The 19420-nt window shown below is 36.6% G+C and overlaps 1 protein-coding gene across 8 annotated transcripts in view; it reads right to left on the bottom strand.

Moving 5' to 3' along the window:
* The window catches only part of ATAD1 (ATPase family AAA domain containing 1), a 60939-nt gene that overhangs the window by 18378 nt on the left and 23141 nt on the right, over positions 1–19420 (bottom strand). For 7 of the 8 annotated variants that reach the window (XM_081556804.1, XM_081556828.1, XM_081556815.1 and 4 more), the window contains 4 exons: positions 10138–10236; positions 8172–8292; positions 6129–6329; positions 2286–2392 (listed from right to left, as the gene is read on the bottom strand). In XM_081556804.1, the coding sequence (XP_081412930.1) occupies positions 2286–2392; positions 6129–6329; positions 8172–8292; positions 10138–10236 (528 nt within the window). Of the gene's footprint in view, positions 1–2285; positions 2393–6128; positions 6330–8171; positions 8293–10137; positions 10283–19420 lie in introns of all 8 variants that reach the window. The other variant, XM_081556842.1, reaches the window with a different exon arrangement.

Genomic DNA, 19420 nt, shown 5'->3' with positions numbered 1-19420 from the left:
TCTATCATTCACACAGGTCAGAATGGCCATGATCAAAAAATCTATAATCAATCAATGCTGGAGAGGGTATACAGAAAAGGGAACACTCCTACACTGTTGGTGGGAATGTAATTTGGTGCAGCCACTAAGGAGAGCTTCTGAACTGTGGTGTTGGAGAAGGCTCTTGAGAGTCCCTTGGACTGCAAGGAGATCCAACCAGTTCATCCTAAAGGAGATCAGTCCTGGGTGTTCATTGGAAGGTCTGATGTTGAAGCTGAAACCAATACTTTGGCCACCTGATGCAAAGAGCTGACTCATTGGAAAAGACCCTGATGCTGGGAAAGATTGAGGCCAGGAAGAGAAGGGGACGACAGAGGATGAGATGGTTGGATGGCATCACTGACTTGATGGACATGGGTCTGGGTGGACTCAGGGAGTTGGTGATGGACAGGGAGCCTGGCGTGCTGTGGTTCATGGGGTCGCAAAGAGTCAGACACGACTGAGTGACTGAACTGAACTGAAATGAACTAAGGAGAGCAGTATAGAGGTTCTTTAAAAACTAAAAATAGAGCTAACATATGATCCAGCAATCCCACTAGTGGGCATATATCTGGAGAAAACCATAATTTCACAAGATACATTAACCCCAATGATCACAGGACTATTTACAACAGGCAAGACATGGAAGCAACCTAAATGCCCAATGATAGGACAACAGACTGATTCAAACTTGGGAAAGGAGTATGTCAAGGCTATACATTGTTACCCTTCATTTAAGTTATATGCAGAGTACATAATGTGAAATGTTGGGCGGCATAAATCACAAACTGGAATCAAGACTGCCAGGAGAAATATCAACAACCTGATATGCAGATAAAATCACTCTAATGGCAGAAAGCGAAGAGAAACTAAAGAGTTTCTTCATGAGGGTGAAAGAGGAGAGTGAAAAAGCTGGCTTAAAACTTATCATTCAAAAAACTAACATCATGGCACCTGGTCGCATGAATTCATTTCAAATAGATGGGGAAAAAGTGGAACCAGTGACAAGTTTTCTTTTCTTGGGCTCCAAAATCACTGTGGACAGTGACAGCAGCCATGAAATTAAAAGACACTTACTCCTTGGAAGAAAAGCCATAACAAACCTAGGTAACATATCAAAAAGCAGAGACATCACTTTGCCAACAAAAGTCCAGATAGTCAAAGCTATGGTTTTTCCAGTAGTCATGTATGGATGTGAGAGTTGGACCACAAAGAAGGCTGAGCACCAAAGAACTGATGCCTTTGAATTATGGTGCTGGAGAAGACTCTTGAGAGTCCCTTGGACTGCAAGGAGATCAAACCAATCAATCCTAGAGAAGATCAACCCTGAATATTCATTGGACAGACTGATGCTGAAGTTGAAGCTTCAATACTTTGGCCACCTGATGCAAAGAGCTGATTCGTTGGAAAGCACCCTGATGCTGGGAAAGTCTGAGGGCAAGAGGAGAAGGGGGCAGCAGAGGAAGAGATGGTTAGATAATACCACTGACTCAGTGGACGTGAGTTTGAGCAAACTCTGGGAGACAGTGATGGACAGGGAAGCCTGGCATGCTGCAGTCCATGGGGTCGCAAAGAGTTGGACACGACTGAGCGACTTAACAACAACAACAACAACAACAGAGGAATAGATAAAGAAGATGCGGTACATACGTGCAGTGGACTACTACTCAGCCATAAAAAGGAATAAAATGATGACAACTGCAGCAATACGGATCTAGAGATTATCATACTAAGTGAAGTATTTCAGACAGAATGACCAATATCACATGATATCACTTATATGTGGAATCTACAACAGAAACCAACTGACAGAACATAGAAAACAAACTTAAGGATACCAAAAGGGAAAAGTGTGGGAGAGGGATAAAAGGGCTTGGGGTTAACTACACTACTATACAAAAAAATTAAGTGACATAAGAACTGAGAGTAAAGACTAGAAGGACTTACGGTTAAGAGTCAAAAAAAATGTACAGAATACTCAGAGCTAGTCACTTCCTTTTCTGTGACATAAAAGGTTCTAATACCTGGTTTTTCTCTCTTCTGTTGTATTTGTTTTGGGCATTTGGGAAATCTTTTTTAACATTTTATTAATTATGAAGCCTTCAAAATGGATGAAGACATACACAAATCATATTCTTTCAGATTCTCACCATTTATTGATAAGTATAATTTATGAAAAAAAAAAATTGTAAAAAAGCCTAACAAACAACTGGACATATTTTCTACCACCATCAACTATAACATAAAGTAAGGCAGATTTCTAATACCTGGCAGCTATGATCAGTATCCAATCCATCCCAGAGACTCATAAACTGAGCTTTCATCATGGCTGTAGCTTCATGGTCAGAACTGGAACGGTTTCGTAGAAAGGAGTCTACAAAAAAATTGTTAACCTTAGAAATTAACAATAAACTATTTATTCTTTATATAATCTCAAATCATTAATCAAACCCTGGGTTTGGTAACAAGTTTTTACATATAACACCATAAGCACAGTCCATCCAAGAAAAAAGTGTAAGCTGGATTTTATTCAAAATGAACTTCCTGTCCTGGGGAAGACATGGTTTAAGAGAAGACAAAATGGGGGGGGGGGGGCGGAAATATTTATAAAACACTTATTTGACAAAAGACTTGTATCCAAAACATATGAAGGATTCTTAAAATTCAACAAGAAAACAATCCAGTTAAAAAAATGAGCTAAAGATATGGATAAAGACCCTACCAAAAAAGATACACAGACGGCAAATAAGCATATGAAAAGATGTAGCCAGGAGTTTGGGAGGGAGGAGTTTGAGAAAGATAAACATGTAGAGCACTGGGGATTTTTAGGGTGGTATAAGTATTCTGTCTGATATTGGGAAGATACATGATATTATACTACTTTTGTCAGACCATGGAACTGTACAACACAAAATAATGAACCTTAATAGAGACTATGGACTTCAGTTATTAATAATAATAATGGTTCACTAATTATAAAAAATACATCACACTAACACAAAATATTAATAATAGGGAAACTGTTTATGGGGCAGGGTATATGGGCAATGTACTTTCTACTCAACTTTAAACTTGAAACTGTTCTAAAAAAAAGTCTTTTAATTAAATTTAAAAAAGTATTAATATCTGAGATTGTAAGAAAGAGAGAAAAAGATGCCCAAAAGGATGTACACTCACAGAAAGTATAGACATGAAAAAAATTCTGCTCATCACTACAGGGAGTTAAGGAAGCTTGTCCTTCTATGCCTGGGCTCTGGAGGGAAATATGTACCCCCTGAAAAATTAAAAAACCAAGATCACAGGGGCTCTCTCTCAGGTTTGAAGTCTAAATTCAAACCATCTTTCAGTCTAAGAACATCCGTATTAAGAAATTAGATCTTAAAAGCTCTAAGTGGAAGACACAAAACTGTGGATCATTTTAGGCAACAGAGAATTCTCAAACAAAACCAAGTCATAAGCAATCTAAAGTGAGAAATGACACATGGAAACAAATTACTGTGAAAGAGTTAACAATATAAAGGAGAAGTAGAATTTCAGAAAACATAACAATCCAAAAAACTGTATTATAATAGTATGCTTTAAATTCTGAAAACATAAAAGGACTGAAATTCTAACAGAAGAGCAAGCTATAGTGAAAACAGCTAAATCTGAAAAATAAATAGAACTTCTAATAGAAGTTCACTTTTAATAGAATACAAACCCAATGGTTATGAGACTAAATAGAGCCAAGCAAAGAATTGCTTTTTATAACTTACTCAATGATTGATATCATTTTATGCATCAATAAAAATTTTAAAATATTGCCAAGTAAATTATAATACTAAAAGAAGAAAAAACTTGGGGCTTCCCTGGTGGCTCAGTAGTAAAGAATTCACCTGTCAATACAGAGGACATGGGTTCGATCCCTAATTTAGGAAGACCCCATATGCTGTGGAGTAGCTAAGCCCATGTGTCCCAACTATTGAGCCTGTGCTCTAGAGCCTGGGAGCTGCAACTACTGAGGACAGGTGTCACACCTACTGAAGCCCCCAAGCCCTAGAGCCCGTGCTCCACAACAACTGAAATCACCACAATGAGAAGCCTGCACCATAATTAAGAGAGTAGCTTCTGCCTCGCTGCAATTAAAGAAAAGCCCATGCAGCAACAAAGACCCAGCACAGCCAAAAATAAATAAATAAAATTATTTCTAAAAAAGAGATGCTATCCCAATTTCAGAGATATTAAAATATAAAAAACTAAAATAAAGTGGTATGGTTTAGAACCGATAAGATATGGTAGAGACCTAGATGCTAAAACTACAGAAATGACTCAAAATTAAGTAGAGCTGAAGTGTGTGTGTGTGTGTGTATACATATATATATATATAATAAAATAGAAATCTTGTAATTTGAATAGCAAGTAGACAGAAAATATAGATTAAATTACAAAGAAATATTGGGTAATAAGCAGATTTCTCAAAAGCAACAAAAAGATTGACAGACAATGGACTTCTAACTTTAAATATTGAAAGGAAATATAATTCTGTTATCATTTAAAAATAAAAACACAGAATGAACCCATTTCACAGAAAGACAGAAGCTGCTGTACTCATAATCTCTGCTGAAAGAATTTTGACTTCAGAAAGAAGGAAATTAAATCCAGAAAAGGCAGGTTCAAGAAGTAATAGTGAACAAAAAAAGTGGCAAGTGGATCTCTAAACAAGCAATGTCAATATAAAAATAACAACTAATATGGAAAGTAAAAAATAAGAGAAACTGTTATCAGAAACATGTAAGAAATGAGAGGAGTGATTGGTATTCCAGAGCTCTAAGATCCCTGTATTGTTTGGTAAGAGGGGAGAAATAATTAGCCTAGACTTTTAAGACAAGTAGCTATGCTAAGGGGCTTCCCTGGTGGCTCAGATGGTAAAGAATATGCCTGCAATGCAGAAGACCCGGGTTTGATCCCTGGGATAGGACGATCCTCTGGAGAAGGGAAAGGCTACTATAACAGGGAAAAGGGAAAAAAAAGAAAAAGCACAGAAGTCCACTAGATTGGTAAATAAAAGGCACACAGTTACGTGGTAAAAATAAATCTGTCAGCTATCAAAATAAAAGCAAACTGACCACATTCCTTATTAAAGAGTCTTATATTAAATTTTTAAAAAATCTAGCAATATGTTCTCTTATGCAAAATTTAAAGCAAAAATTTAAAAAAAAGGAATAAATTGGTAAGAATCACAAGGCAAACATGTAACCAAAATACTTTATATCTATACCTATCTTTCTCTATGTATAATTCTATACAGCTTATTATATTACATATAATAGTAAAATTAATCCAAAGCCACTTTTAACTAATGTAGCTTTATTTAACTTACTGTAACAAAAATGCAGATGATCCATAAAATGTTAAATAGAGAAAAGTTCACTAATATAAAAGTCATGACAGAGAAAGATGATCTATCTATGTTGACAGTCCATATGGCAAGGAATTAAACTAGATTCCTACTTCACATTATATATTTCAAAAGCGAGAGCATTTAAGGAGGTAGTGAGGGATTTGTAAACCAGACACACAAAATATAAATCATAAAAGAAATAGACTGACAAACGAAACTACATTTAATGTAAATATTCATAAAAGAAACTATCATAAAGTGAAAAGACAAGCCAGTCTAGAAAATATTTGTAATCATATTAAAACATTATCAAAGAATTACTAAGAAAAACGCAAATAATCCCAAAGAAAAACTGGCAATTTACAAGCAAGGAAACCTAAGTTGCCAATCAATTTGCTAAAATATGCACAAACGTACTAACACAAAACAATGACATGATTCTTGCTCTTTAAATTGATACACATTAACGTTACTCCCGGAAAAGAGAAGTTTTGGGGAGGAGTATGTAAGCAAACAAACTATATACTGATGAGAGTGAAAATGGGTATAACCACTTTGAAGAACTGGTGTAAGACAGTAATTAACACTAGTGATCCTAATGAAGTTGAAGATGCACACATCACACAATCTGATGGTTCAACTTCCAAGTGCCTACCCTGGACAAACATATAAGCAGAAGGAAATATGTACATGCAAGTCCACTACACACTGTTTAGAAAACATAGCATACCTATTTCATCTATAAAGATGATGGAAGGCTGTAGCTTTATGGCAAGGGAGAAAACAGCAGCAGCCAGTTTCTGAGATTCTCCATACCACTTATCCGTCAGTGTTGAAGGCTGAAGGTTAATAAATCGACAACCTGCTTCTTTGGCTGTGGCCTTGGCAATCAACGTTTTACCACAGCCTGGAGGCCCATAGAGAAGCACACCTGGAAATTAACATGTTATTTTATTATCTCCTTTAATAAGAGAATGAGATTTGCTAGTTTATGGGATAATCAACATAATATTAATTCTGTTCATACTAAAATGCTTCATAATAGTAATTTCTATTTTTATTAATCTTTTCTTATAGTAGAAAGGAAGGTGCTACATCCTAAGTTTGTGTCAGTGATGACATCTACTTGGGGTTACAGCACCCTCCTGCTTCCTCCCTTCATCAAACAGTCCAGTTCAGGATAACGATCTCTGTCTTCCACTAAACTGGTCCCTGGTGCCAAAAAGGTTGGGGACTGCTGCTTTAGATCACATAATAAGGAAATACTTATGTAACTTAGAAAAATTTGGAACCACCCTTAGTTTCAGATGATGCATTTAAATAAAAACCAGATTTACATAAGGCTGTTAAAGTAGCCCCTCATAATTTGGCATCTGCTATGCTAATTGGGGTTTTAAACCAAGTCCAATTGGTTAAGTCACCCAATTACCTAGCCTAAAACATCACTGATGAGAAAACTTCCTACATTCATTAGCATTGTGAAACTGAGACATAAAAATCCACAAAAGTTCATTCTTCACACTATAAACAATCTGTAAGAAGGTAGCGAAGAACTTAATAATACAATTTCTATCTTACTCTTTTGATCTGGGCACAGATATAAATCATTTGAAATTTTCTTTGGGGAAAACTTTTTCTCAATCACAATAAACTAAATGCATTTTGTTAGGAGAAACAAAGCAGTTTTGCGGTTTCAGAAAATAAAAGAAATACATAAAAAACAGATTTGTTGTTTTAGTTAATGAAAAAGTATGCAATTTTTGATAACTGTCATCCTCTATTTACCAGAAACAAAACTTTTCTACTTCATAAAAATGTACAGCTATTGGTTTTAATAACCTTTGAAATATAATTTAATGCACTTTTCGATATAGCTGTAAAATTAGTTAAGATTATAAACAACTACAAGTTATACATGTTATTTTGATATTTTTAAAGATCCTATTTTTTTAAGAAATGTATTTATCTAATAATTTGATTTCAGTCTTGACTAGCAACCTCACTAGCTTTGATAATACAATAAAGAGAAGCTTCTACTAGGTGGCAATAAATAAGCTACACTACAGAATTTGTATCTGAAAGCCACCCCAACACACCTCTATAGATCTCATTGACAATTATCAAGAAAGCTACATTTGAATCACCTTTAATAAACCTTAAACATGATCAATATGTGAATGATTAATAATAGAAGTACTGCATTTAAGCATGCATTTATAAATACTGTCGATTCTTGAGTTACAAGGCTTCTGCAGTTATTATTAACTAGAAATAAGAAAATGTTACCCTTAAAAATAAGTAACATTTACTTTCTTAATTTCTAGTTCATCCGTTCACTATCCTAAAAAAACAAAAACAAACAAAAAAAACTACTGTATTTCTAAAAGTAAATAGAAATACCAAATGGGAAAAAAAAAATCACTAGAATAGTGAAAAAAACAATAAGAAGTCTTATCTTCTTTTTGACAAAGACCCATATTTTTACTTTGAATCTTTATCATTGATTTCCCTAATTTCATTTTCTTGTAATAAATATGAATTTGAAATAAAGGGTTTATTTTGACATGTAATATCTATACAGGGGAAAAATTATCTAAATTTGGAAAGCTGAAGAATGAGCAATTATCTTAAAATTATTATTTATAAAATCATTCAACTGGATCTCAGCAATCTCTTGAAAATCCAAATTCAAAAACGTCAGTTCTATAAAGGCAGAAAGTTTCCATGTTCTCCAGGTTTTTAATGTTTTCACAAATATAAACTTTTAACATACCTTTTGGAGGCTGTAGAAGCCTGGAATTTTCAAACAAATGCTTCTTTTTGATAGGTAAGATGACTGTGTCTTTCAGATCTGTAATGACATCATCCAAACCTGCTATATCACTCCAAGTAACCTGGTAAAAGGTAAAGTCAGCATGAAATTTTACAACTAATGTATATTCACTGAAGTAAAAAAACAAACAAAAAAAGCTCCCAAATGATAAGACTTGATTATACCTAAATAATAATAAATTTAAAATGATATATTAATGTAAGTATTCTTAAGCAATACTGCAATTATGAAACTACTGTGAGATGCAAAAAGAAAGTTAATAAGTCAACTACCTATTATTGCAAAAAAAAAAAAAGCACTAGGTCTGGCAGGGATCATCTAATAAGCTGAAGTCATTCTATTAAGAGGAGGAAATACCCCATGCAAAGATGATTGAGAGCTAGCTGAGACAGATAATTTAGCACTAGTTAATAGGAAGAGCTCACCAGGAGTGTGCCTAATTCATACACGATGCTGTCAAACATAATTGGAAGGAGTTTAGAAACAAGGCCTAAACTCACCAAACTGGGCTTTGGAACTTTATCGATCAAAAGGAAACTCTGTCAAAATTTCTATATTTATAAAGAGTAACGGGATATATGTGTTCAAAATAGATACAGCTTGTATATTTTAAAGCCTTCTGACTCAGCTTTAAAAAAAAAAATTGGAGGGAGTAGGGGGAGGGCAGTCTATCAACTAACTGAAAAATATCTGAAAAACAAACAAAAACAACCTAGCTTTGATTTAGAAGAGTAAAGGGGCTGGAGGTGGGGCTGGTCAAAAACAGTGTTTACAACAGATTTATTTATTCTCCACCATAAAAAAAAAAAAGGGAAAAATCATAGCCAGAACTGAAAAAATCATCACTTGTTTTCATTGTAACTATAACAAAGGATCCTCATTTCAAATGGAGGATTAATTCTGGAAAGGGATGTATGTCTCTGTGCACAAAGATATTAATAGACACTGTACATTTTTATTTCCTAAATTTGGAGATAAGGATATCAATTTCATTCTATTTATTTATTTATACCTATGTCACAAAATATTCACCTAGATTTCAGAATTTATAAATTACATTGATCTGATGCTCAAAATAATCCTTTAGAAGTAAGAAGAGCAGATATTACATTGCCCCTGGATTACATATGAGGAAATTGAAACTCAAAAGAGGAAATAATTTGCCAAGGCCATAAGTGGAAAAACTGGGATTCAGAATCTTGTGCTATCATACTTGATCATAAAAATTTAGATTTCAACTCCAAGTCAAACATCAACTTACAGCAGTAATTTTACATTCCACAAAGGTGAATATATAAAAGTACAAGTTTAACTAAACAAATGTGTGCTAAAAAGGTTACTACAAGTGGGCCTGAGACTATTATCCTTAGAGAGGCCTGCATGCACAGCTAGCCCTTGGCTGGGGTATGGGAGATACGAAAGATTTCAGGAGCTTCCTCCCTTCTCCAGATTAAGAACAGCTTGCTGTGTCTAAACTGTGTAAACAGTATGGTTTATGGTGGACATCTGTTTTCCTTATGAGAGTCTAGAATTTTGATACATGTTAGGAAAATGGGACCAATCCCAATTAAAACTCTGGGCCCTAAGTCTCTAATGAGCTTTTTTCATGGAAAGCATTGGATATGCGTTCTCACAACCTTCTGATGAAAGAATTAAGTGCATTCTGTGTGACTTCATTGGCAGAACTCCTGGGAGCTTGTCTGATTTCCTACAGACTTCACTACATGTCCCCTCTTTCTTTGCTGATTTTGTCTTATACCCTTTTGCTGTAGTACCTTATATTCATAAATATGACTGCACTGAATTCTGTGATTCCTCCTAGAGAATCATTAAACCTAGTCATGGTCTTTGGGACTCTTGATAGAAAACGTTAGACAAAAAAAATAATAAGATTAAGGATACATACATGCATGTTAAGAGGGTCTACTAGATGAGCAGCAATACTCATTTCATATTCTGAAAGCTTCACATTTTTCACACCAATTTGTTTCATTAATTTTTCTGCCTAGAAAGAAAAAACAAGCAACCTCCTTTAGTTTGATATTTAGACACTAGCACTTCAAAACATTTATCTGTGAAGTCTACAGAGCAATGAATAGACATGCAAGATTTTCCAGATATTCTACACCATCTGATTTCATCCTTCCCCATTGTTAAGTCCTTAGGTTAAAAAAAAAAAAGATTTGAAGGTCTACTCTACAGAAACCAGGGCAATTTAAATCAGCTCTTGGGAAATGAGAAAATAGAGCACATGACTGAAGAAATATAATACATGGCCTCTCAGTGCTACAATGAGACTCTAAGGTCCAATCAGATTTCTCTTTCCTAGGAAGATTATTATGACAGATGCAGATGAAGCCTTAAGGCGAAAGATCAAGGAGTTCAGGGTATTAAGAAATGGACAATTGAAGTTTCTTTCCTTAAATCTGTAGAGCATCTGAAAACAGTTATCTAACTTTCCTGAAATTACCTATATATCTACAACAGGTGTTCCGACCTACCTAATTTCAGATTGTTCTCTGATGCTACCCTTTTTAGTTAAAGTCAATTCTTGAGGCTAGGCAACCAGAGACAATAAAAATAATTTTGAATGAGGAGCATGCTTGCACATATTTTTTGGAGAAGGGAACGGCAACCCACTCCAGTATTCTTGTCTGGAAAATTTCAGGGACAGAGCTGCCTGGCAGGCTGCAGTCCGTGGAGTCGTGAAGAGTCCCACAAGACTGAGCAACTAACACTTTCACATATTTTTAGAGCTAGGCAAAACCATTCTTAAATTGTAAGCTCTAGTAAAGCAACAAAGCTTTCAATTAAAATAAGGATAAGGATACATATTTACTGAATGTGCCATAAATCATGCCAAAACACTCTAGATGGATTAACTCACTGAATTCTGAGAGAGATCCTATGAGGTAGGTACAATTTTTCCCCAACACAGAAAAAGCAACTGAAGCTTAGGTCAGACTAAGTTATCTGTCTTAGTTTAAGTTAGCAAATGGAATAGACAACATGTGAATCCAGGCAGTCCCAACTTGAGTCTATATTCTAATCATCACATATATTATTTTGGTTTCCTCAATTATATGATTAGAGTTTGTGGTCACTAGAGACAACATATTCACATTTCACTTAAGTGAATCTTTTTAGAAATGAAGGTGCCCTGATAAATTACATTTACCTAGATTTTTGCTGTTACATTTTCCTAGAACACTTCTGATTATACATAATCTTGCTATTTGTCAGCAATATTGCTACTCTTAAAAATATTCACATCACACGGCATGATTGTAGGTTAGTTACAGGATTAGGATGTGTGTTGATCATATCATAGTATTACAACATTTTTTAAAAAGTGCTATGAACCACATCATTTTTCCTCATTAGCCACCCTCTATAAATTTACTGTATTAATAGATAAAGCAGCCTTTTCCAGATTCTTCTATCTCTTTCTTACAAATAACTTCTCTTTCACTGACTCCAAATGTGTCGGCTGTAAAAGGTATCCTATTTTCTGCACCTATAACCTATAACAGCATTTAACTCTTCTTTTTCACTGTACTTCTATAAATGTGAAGCCATCCCACACATGTTCTTTTTAGGCCATGCTCTAAAACAGTGGTTCTCAATCAGGGGTGACTTTGTATCCCCAGGGGACATTTAGCAGTGTCTGAAAATACCTTCGGTTATCACAACTTAGGTGCTAATATTTCGTTTAAAATTTTTACATTCATTTTAAAGTTTTGGAATTGTCGTTATGCTACCCTCCATTCCAGGTTCAATGCATGAGACAAATGCTCAGGGCTGGGGCAATGCGATGACTCAGAGGGATGGGATGGGGAGGGAGGAGGGAGGGGGATTCAGGATGGGGAACACACGTAAACCCGTGGCTGATTCATGTCAATGTATGGCAAAAACCACTACAATATTGTAAAGTAATTAGCCCCCAACTAAAATAAATAAATTTATTAAAAATAATAATAATAAAAAAAAAAGGTTTGGTGTTTCTTCTTTTCCTACTCTCTAGAAAAGTTCATATAAAATTGTTATTATTGTTTCTTAAATCTTGCTAGAATTTGCTGGTAGAATTCTCTGAGCTTGTAGTTTTCTTTACTGAAATATTTTTTCCAGTATCAATTTATTTCATAGTTACGGAACTATTCATGTATTCTAATTCCTAAGTCAGCTATAGTAATTCACAATTTTCTAAGTTGTCTATGTCATTTAGGTTTTCAAATTTACTGACATAATTATTAACTGTCTTAATTTTTAATGCCTACAGCATCTGCCACTGGATTGTCTTTTATCATTCTTAGTAATAGTTATTGGTAGCTTCACTTTTTTCTTAATTGGTCTTACAGAAGTGTCAATTTTATCATTCTTTTCAAATAACCAACTTTTGGTAGTACTGAGTTTTTCTATTATATATTCACTTTCTATATTTCTATTCATTCTCTTATTGTTCTACTTTTTATTAATTCATCCTATCTTTACTATCTCCATTCGTTCACTATCCACGGGTTTATTTTGTTAAAAACATTTTCCTCAGCCCAAGTTGGATACTTACTTTATCAATTTTCTACCTTCTTTTCTAATAAAAATACTTAAGAGCATAAATTTTCCCTGTGCTGATCTTATTGTACTGCAATGTAGCCAGCGTGTGTGTGTGCTTTGTCGCTCAGTCATGTCTGACTCTTTGCGACCTAATGGACTGTAACCCGCCAGGCTCCTCTGTCCATGAAATTTTCCAGGCAAGAATACTTAAGTGGCTTGCCATTTCCTACTCCAGGGGATCTTCCTGACCCAGGGATTGAACCCGTGTCTCCTGTGTCTCTTGCACTGCAGGCAGATTCTTTACCCACTGAGCCATCAGGGGAAGCCCTGTAATAAATATGCTACCAGTAAAATGAAACTTCAGATTTTGCTTTGGGTACAATGCACAACATATAGGCACAGATAAAGCTTGTTATTTGTTTAAATCTACATTCTCTAAAAATGTTTCATCTACCAATTATTGAAAGAAATGTTTAAAACCTTCTACCACAATGATGAATATGTTATTTCTCTCTGTAATTCCATATATTTTAGCTTTATGTATTTTAATGCTACATTAATAGATGCACACACATATAGAAATGTTATATTTCTTGGTGAACTGAACTTTTAATCATCCTGTAGTGAACCTCATTTTCTCTATTAATACTTCTGCCTTAAAGTTAATTTTTGTTCAACCAGCTTTCTTGATGCTTTATGTGCATTTTTCAACTTACGTTAAATACAACTTAAATTTCTTTTTCTAAACCATAACTACATCTTTGTCTTTAGTTAAATACATACAGTCTTTGGGGGTCAAAGAATATCATCTTTGAGGCTTTGATGGGAATATCACCTCTGAGGCTCTCTACATCTTGGATTGGTACTATACTTTGTACTCTGGCCTCCTCTGGATCATAAGAACAGAAGCTCCAATTCTGTAGGTTTAGCAAATTCCACCAATTGTAAAAGTTAGCCATCAAACTCAATTTACTTTTCTGAATTTTTGCTTTACGTTTTTTATCTGCATATGTTACTTTGTTGCAAGCTCATGAATGCCTTTATATGATTTAAAATATGTAGACTGTTTAGTTATTTTCAGCAGGAAGGTCAGTCCAGGTACTTACCATATTGACCTATTCATTCTCCACTTGGTTTGCACCATTTTCCTATCCCCTAAATGAAGGTTTATTCTTCAGCCTATTATTTATATTATATAACATCTCCTTTAGAGACCTCCCAGTCACTAGTATCTATTGTAGCGACATATTACATATGATCTCAACAGATATTTTACTGTGGAAAATTCTTAAAGAGAAGGGAATAACATATCACCTTACCTGCTTACTGAGAATCCTGTACACAGATCAAGAAGCAACAGCTACAACCAGACATGGAAAAATGGACTGGTTCAGAATTGGGAAGGCAATAAGACAAGGCTGTATTGTCACCCTGCTTATTTAACTTATATGCAGAGTACATCATGTGAAATGTTGGGCTGGATGAATCACAAGCTGAAATCAAGACTGCCAGAAGAAATAACAACGTCATACATGCAGATGATACTATTCTAATGGCAAAGCCAAGAGGAACTAAAGAACCTCTTGATGAGGGTGAAAGAGGAGAGTGAAAAAGATGGCTTTAAATTCAACATTAAAAAAACTAAGACCATGGCATCCAGTCCCATCACGCTGTGGCAAATAGAAGGGCAAAAAGTGGAACCAGTGACAGATTTTCTCTTCTTGGGCTCCAAAATCACTATGGATGGTGACTGCAGTGATGAAATTAAGACACTTGCTTCTCGGAAGGAAGGCTATGACAAACCTAGACAGTGTATTAAGAAGCAGAGACATCCCTTTGCCGACAAAGGTCCGTATGTATAGTCAAAGATATGGTTTTTCCAGTAGTCATGTACAGATGTAAGAACTGGACTCTAAAGAAGGCTCAGAGCTAAAGAATTGATGCTTCCAAACTGTGGTGCTTGAGAAGACTGTTAAGAATCAGCAAGGATATCAAACCAGTCAATCCGAAAGGAAATCAACCCTGAATATTCATTGGAAGGACTATGTTGAAGCTGAAGCTCCAATACTATGGCCACCTGATGCAAAGAACGACTCATTGAAAAAGATCCTGATGCTGGGAAAGATCAAAGGTAAAAGAAGAGGGCGGCAGAGGATGAGACAGTTAGACAGCATCACTAACTCAATGGACATGAATTTGAATAAACTCTAAGGAAGACAATGAAGCCATGTGTGCTACAGTCCAAGGGGTCACAAAGAGTAGGACACAACTTAGGGACTCAACAACAGCACACCAATAGCCCTGGGGCATACCCTATCTTACCAAGACTCACTGCTCTAATGAGTCCAATTACTTAAGGGCATCTGATAAGCAATCTCCAAAGACTGTTGGGATTCTCTGGTGGCTCAGACAATAAAGAATCTGCCTGCAATGTGGGAGACCTGGGTTCGATCCCTGGGTTGGGAAGACCCCCCTGGGGAAGGGAATAGCTAGCTACCCTTTCCAGTATTCTTGCTGGAGAATTCCATGGACAGAGGAGCCTGGCAGGCTACAGTTCATGGGGTTGCAAAGAGTCAGACAGGACTGAGCAACTTTTACTTTCTTTTTGGCTTCCCTGGTGGTTCAGTTGGTAGAGTCTGCCTGCAAGGTGGGAGACCTGGGTTCGGTCCCTGGCTCAGGAAGATCCTCTGGAGCAGGAAATGGCAACCACTCCAGTATTTTTGCCTGGAGAATTCCATGGACAGAGGATCCTTGTGTACTATAGTCCATGGGATCACAAAGAGTTGGACACAACTGAGTGACTAAAACAAAGACTGATCCTTCCCCTGCCATTTAGATCTACAATTTCAACAGCTCCATGAATATTTTCCCCTGGATTCCTACCACCAACACAAACTCAATATGCCCAAATCAAACGTCATCTTCTCAAGTACTTGCCCCATCTACAGATTCTAAAACTCTATAGAAGACATTATGAGTCTGAGGATTCCAGACAAATCTCAGATTCATCTGTAAGATGTCCCTTTTCTCATCATCACAAAGTCCTTCAAACATTTACCTACTTTACCCATTCCACTCCTTTTGTCACTCCTTTATTCTAGGTCTTTGCCAGCATTACTTGTCTATAACCAACAGATCTTGCTTCTAGTTTCCTTTGTCAGTGACATATTGGCACTTGTCAAGGGCATTTGCCTTCTGTCCCTGAGAGGACTGAATCCTGTGCTGCCACAGCTGTTGACCTTCGACATGCCCTGAAGGGAATCTAGGGTTGAGAATGAGGCATTTTGTGCTCCAGAGAAACTGTTGGAGCAGGTCTTCAGATAGTTACTTTCAGGAACTGATATCTTCTTGGGCTCCAAAATCACTGCAGATGCTGACTGCAGCCATGAAATTAAAAGACACTTGCTCCTTGGAAGAAAAGCTATGACCAACCTATACAGCATATTAAAAAGCAGAAAAATTACTTTGCCAACAAAGGTCCGTCTATTCAAAGCTATGGTTTTTCCAGTTGTCATATATGGATGTGAGAGTTGGACCATAAAGAAAGCTGAGTGCCGAAGAATTGATGCTTTTGAACTGTGGTATTGGAGAAGACTCTTGAGAGTCCCTTGGACTCCAAGAAGATCAAACCAGTCAATCCCAAAGGAAATCAGTCCTGAATATTCATTGGCAGGACTGATGCTGAAGCTGAAGCTCCAATAGTTTGGCCATCTGATGTGAAGAACTGACTCCTTGGAAAAGACTCTGATGCTGGGAAAGATTCAAGGCAGGAGAAGGGGACAAAAGAGGATGAGATGGTTGGATGGCATCACCAACTCGATGGATGAGTATGAGCAAGCTCCAGGAGTTGGTGATGGACAGGGAAGCCTGGCATGCTGCAGTCCATGGGGTCACAAAGAGTCCAACACAACTGAGCAACTGAACTGATCTGAACTGATCCTCGGATCTACTCCTATTTAGAAAAGCACTAAGTCCCCTCATGGTGACATCACCTCCTTGGAACCAGTAGAAAAACCTTTTTGTAGGAAAAGTGCTTGATTGCATGAACACTCCTTCACCAAAATCATGTATACTGACCTACTCGCCCCCTGCCTGACACCTTTATAAACAGCAGTTTCTCAGAGGTATCTGAGGTCCTGTCTCCCAGGCTGCAGTCCTCATTTTGTCCCAAATAAAACTTAACTGGCAACTCTCACGTTATGCATCTTTTAAGTTGACAGTTATGGCGACTGATGAAAAGACCCAGAGTGGACTTCCTTCCTTTGCCTGAACTCTCTGAGGAATGGAGCCTTGGTACCAGCAGTGGCCCCTTGTATCCATCCACCTCCCCAGGTAAATGAGACATATTTCCTGTCCCCTGAACAAAATCAATTCCATTCCTTGTACCTTCTTTAATAGAAAATCACATTGCACTTTCCTTAAGCAATCATGAACTAACTGTCCTTTATATTAGTATTCTGTAGATTGGTAAACATAAATACCAGTGATCATTTCTAATAACAACTGCTTTCTTATAGAGGACATCTCAGGATGGCATCGAACATTATTAATAGTCCAAAATCTCTAGTTTCTCTGTAAGAGAAAGTTAGTGTTCAGTAATTAATATTTCTGAATCTTATTTTTTTTTTAAAAAACAAAATTTTATCTAACTGAAGGATCCTTCCTGGGACTAGTTAATTGCCTTTACAAAAAAAGAGAAAAGAATGAAATTCCAGTGTTCCAAATCAACTTGTTACACATCTATATAAACCCACAGTGTCCTGGCAAACAACATGCTTTCATTTTCTGTCTCATCTTAGAGCTGGAATCCTGATTCATTTCAGCAGAGACTCCACAGGCAACAGGAAAGATTGTGGCATTAAAATATTCATTACACTTTTGTGGGAGTTCAACAGTAGTTCTGGGCAAGCTTGCAAACCATACAAGGTTGAAAGCATCATAAGCAGGTGCTAAGACTCAAATGAGAAAAAGGGAAAAAAAAAGAGAGAAAAAGTAGAAAGAAAAACCTCTGGGGATAGCCAGGGGTATTTAAATGAACCACAGGAATGCCAACAATATTTAAACCCCCTTTTTTAAAAGGGGGATTTTTCTTTTTTGACTTAAAATATTTCACTCTAAACAAATTTATATCAGCTGTCAATGAAAAAATGTCACTAATACACTGTGGACATCTTTTGCAATGTATATCCATGCCCTTTTTCTTTTTCACATGGTGAACTTCAACCTAGCAATTATTACAACAAATGTTATAGTCTAAAGCTCAAACACATTTTAGCAATTTTGAAACTGAATTGCATACAAACCAAATAAAATTTTGGGGACACTTGAGCCTTCTGCATTGATCGCAGGGCCTTTTCACACAGGTGCTTTTCTAAGTCATCAAGGCTATCTTCAGCCTCACTTTCAGTCTCCTTTTTAGGCTCTGGCTCCACCTCTGGTTTTTCCTGTGCTGATGTGGTTGTGGGAGCAGCTACGAATGCAGGGGTTATAACACATGCAGTAGTGGCAGCTACAGCCTTCTCTTTTCTGAATCTTTATTTTATTTGGAAATGACCTAGCTATTTAACAACTTCCATCGCAATAGTTTAGCACAACCCAAGTAATTCAGACATCAGCTCCTTGAGACCAGCAGAAAACCTTTTTGTAAGGTAAGTGCTTGATTGCATGAACTCCCCCTTCACCAAAATCACAAACACTGACCTTGCCCCCCCCTCTTTGGAGCAGTTTCTCAGAGCTATCTGAGGTGCTGTCTGCTGGCCTGTAGTCCTCATTCTGCCCCCGATAAAACTTTACTCACAACTCTTATAGTACATCTTTTTTAAGTTGACATTGATTTCAATTCCTGTTATGTGCTACAGTAAGGTGAATTATTCGTAAAACATTGCTGTGAACATCATCTAAAATCTTTAATATATGATGGAGAAAAAAATAGTCTCTTTGGTAAGTGGTGTTAAGAAAGCTGGACAGCTGCATGTACATCAATCAAGTTAGAAAAGATGCTCACACCATACAAAAAATAAACCTGAAATGGCTTGAAGACCTAAATACAAGACATGATACCATAAAACGCCTAGAAGAAAGCATAGGCAAAACATTCTCTGACATAAATAATAGCAATGTTTTCTAAGGAAATAAATGGGACCTAGTCAAACTTATCAGGGCTTCCCTAATAGCTCAGTTGGTAAAGAATCTTCCTGCAATGTAGGAGACCCCAGTTTGATTTCTGGGTCAGGAAGGTCCGCTGGAGAAGGGATAGGCTACCCACTCCAGTATTCTTGGGCTTCCCTTGTGGCTCAGCTGGTAAAGAATCCGCCTGCAATGTGGGAGACCTGGGTTTGATCCCTGGTTTGGGAAGATACCCTGGAGAAGGGAACGGCTACCCACTCCAGTATTCTGGCCTGGAGAATTCCATGGACTGTACAGTCCGTGGGGTTGCAAAGAGTCGGGCATGACTTCCACAATTAAACTTACAAGCTTTTGCACACCAAAGGAAACCATAAACAAAATGAAAAGACAACTGATGGACTGGGAAAAAATATTTGCAAACAATGCTACTGACAAGGGCCTAATTTCTAAAATATACAAACAGCTTATGCGATTCAGTAACAACAACAAAAGCCAAACAATTCAATCCAAAA

This window comes from Giraffa tippelskirchi, chromosome 2 (genome assembly GCF_054371585.1).
Source record: "Giraffa tippelskirchi isolate mGirTip1 chromosome 2, T2T-mGirTip1v1.2.pri, whole genome shotgun sequence".
Taxonomy (NCBI): domain Eukaryota; kingdom Metazoa; phylum Chordata; class Mammalia; order Artiodactyla; family Giraffidae; genus Giraffa; species Giraffa tippelskirchi.
This window is presented reverse-complemented; position numbering and strand designations above follow the sequence as displayed.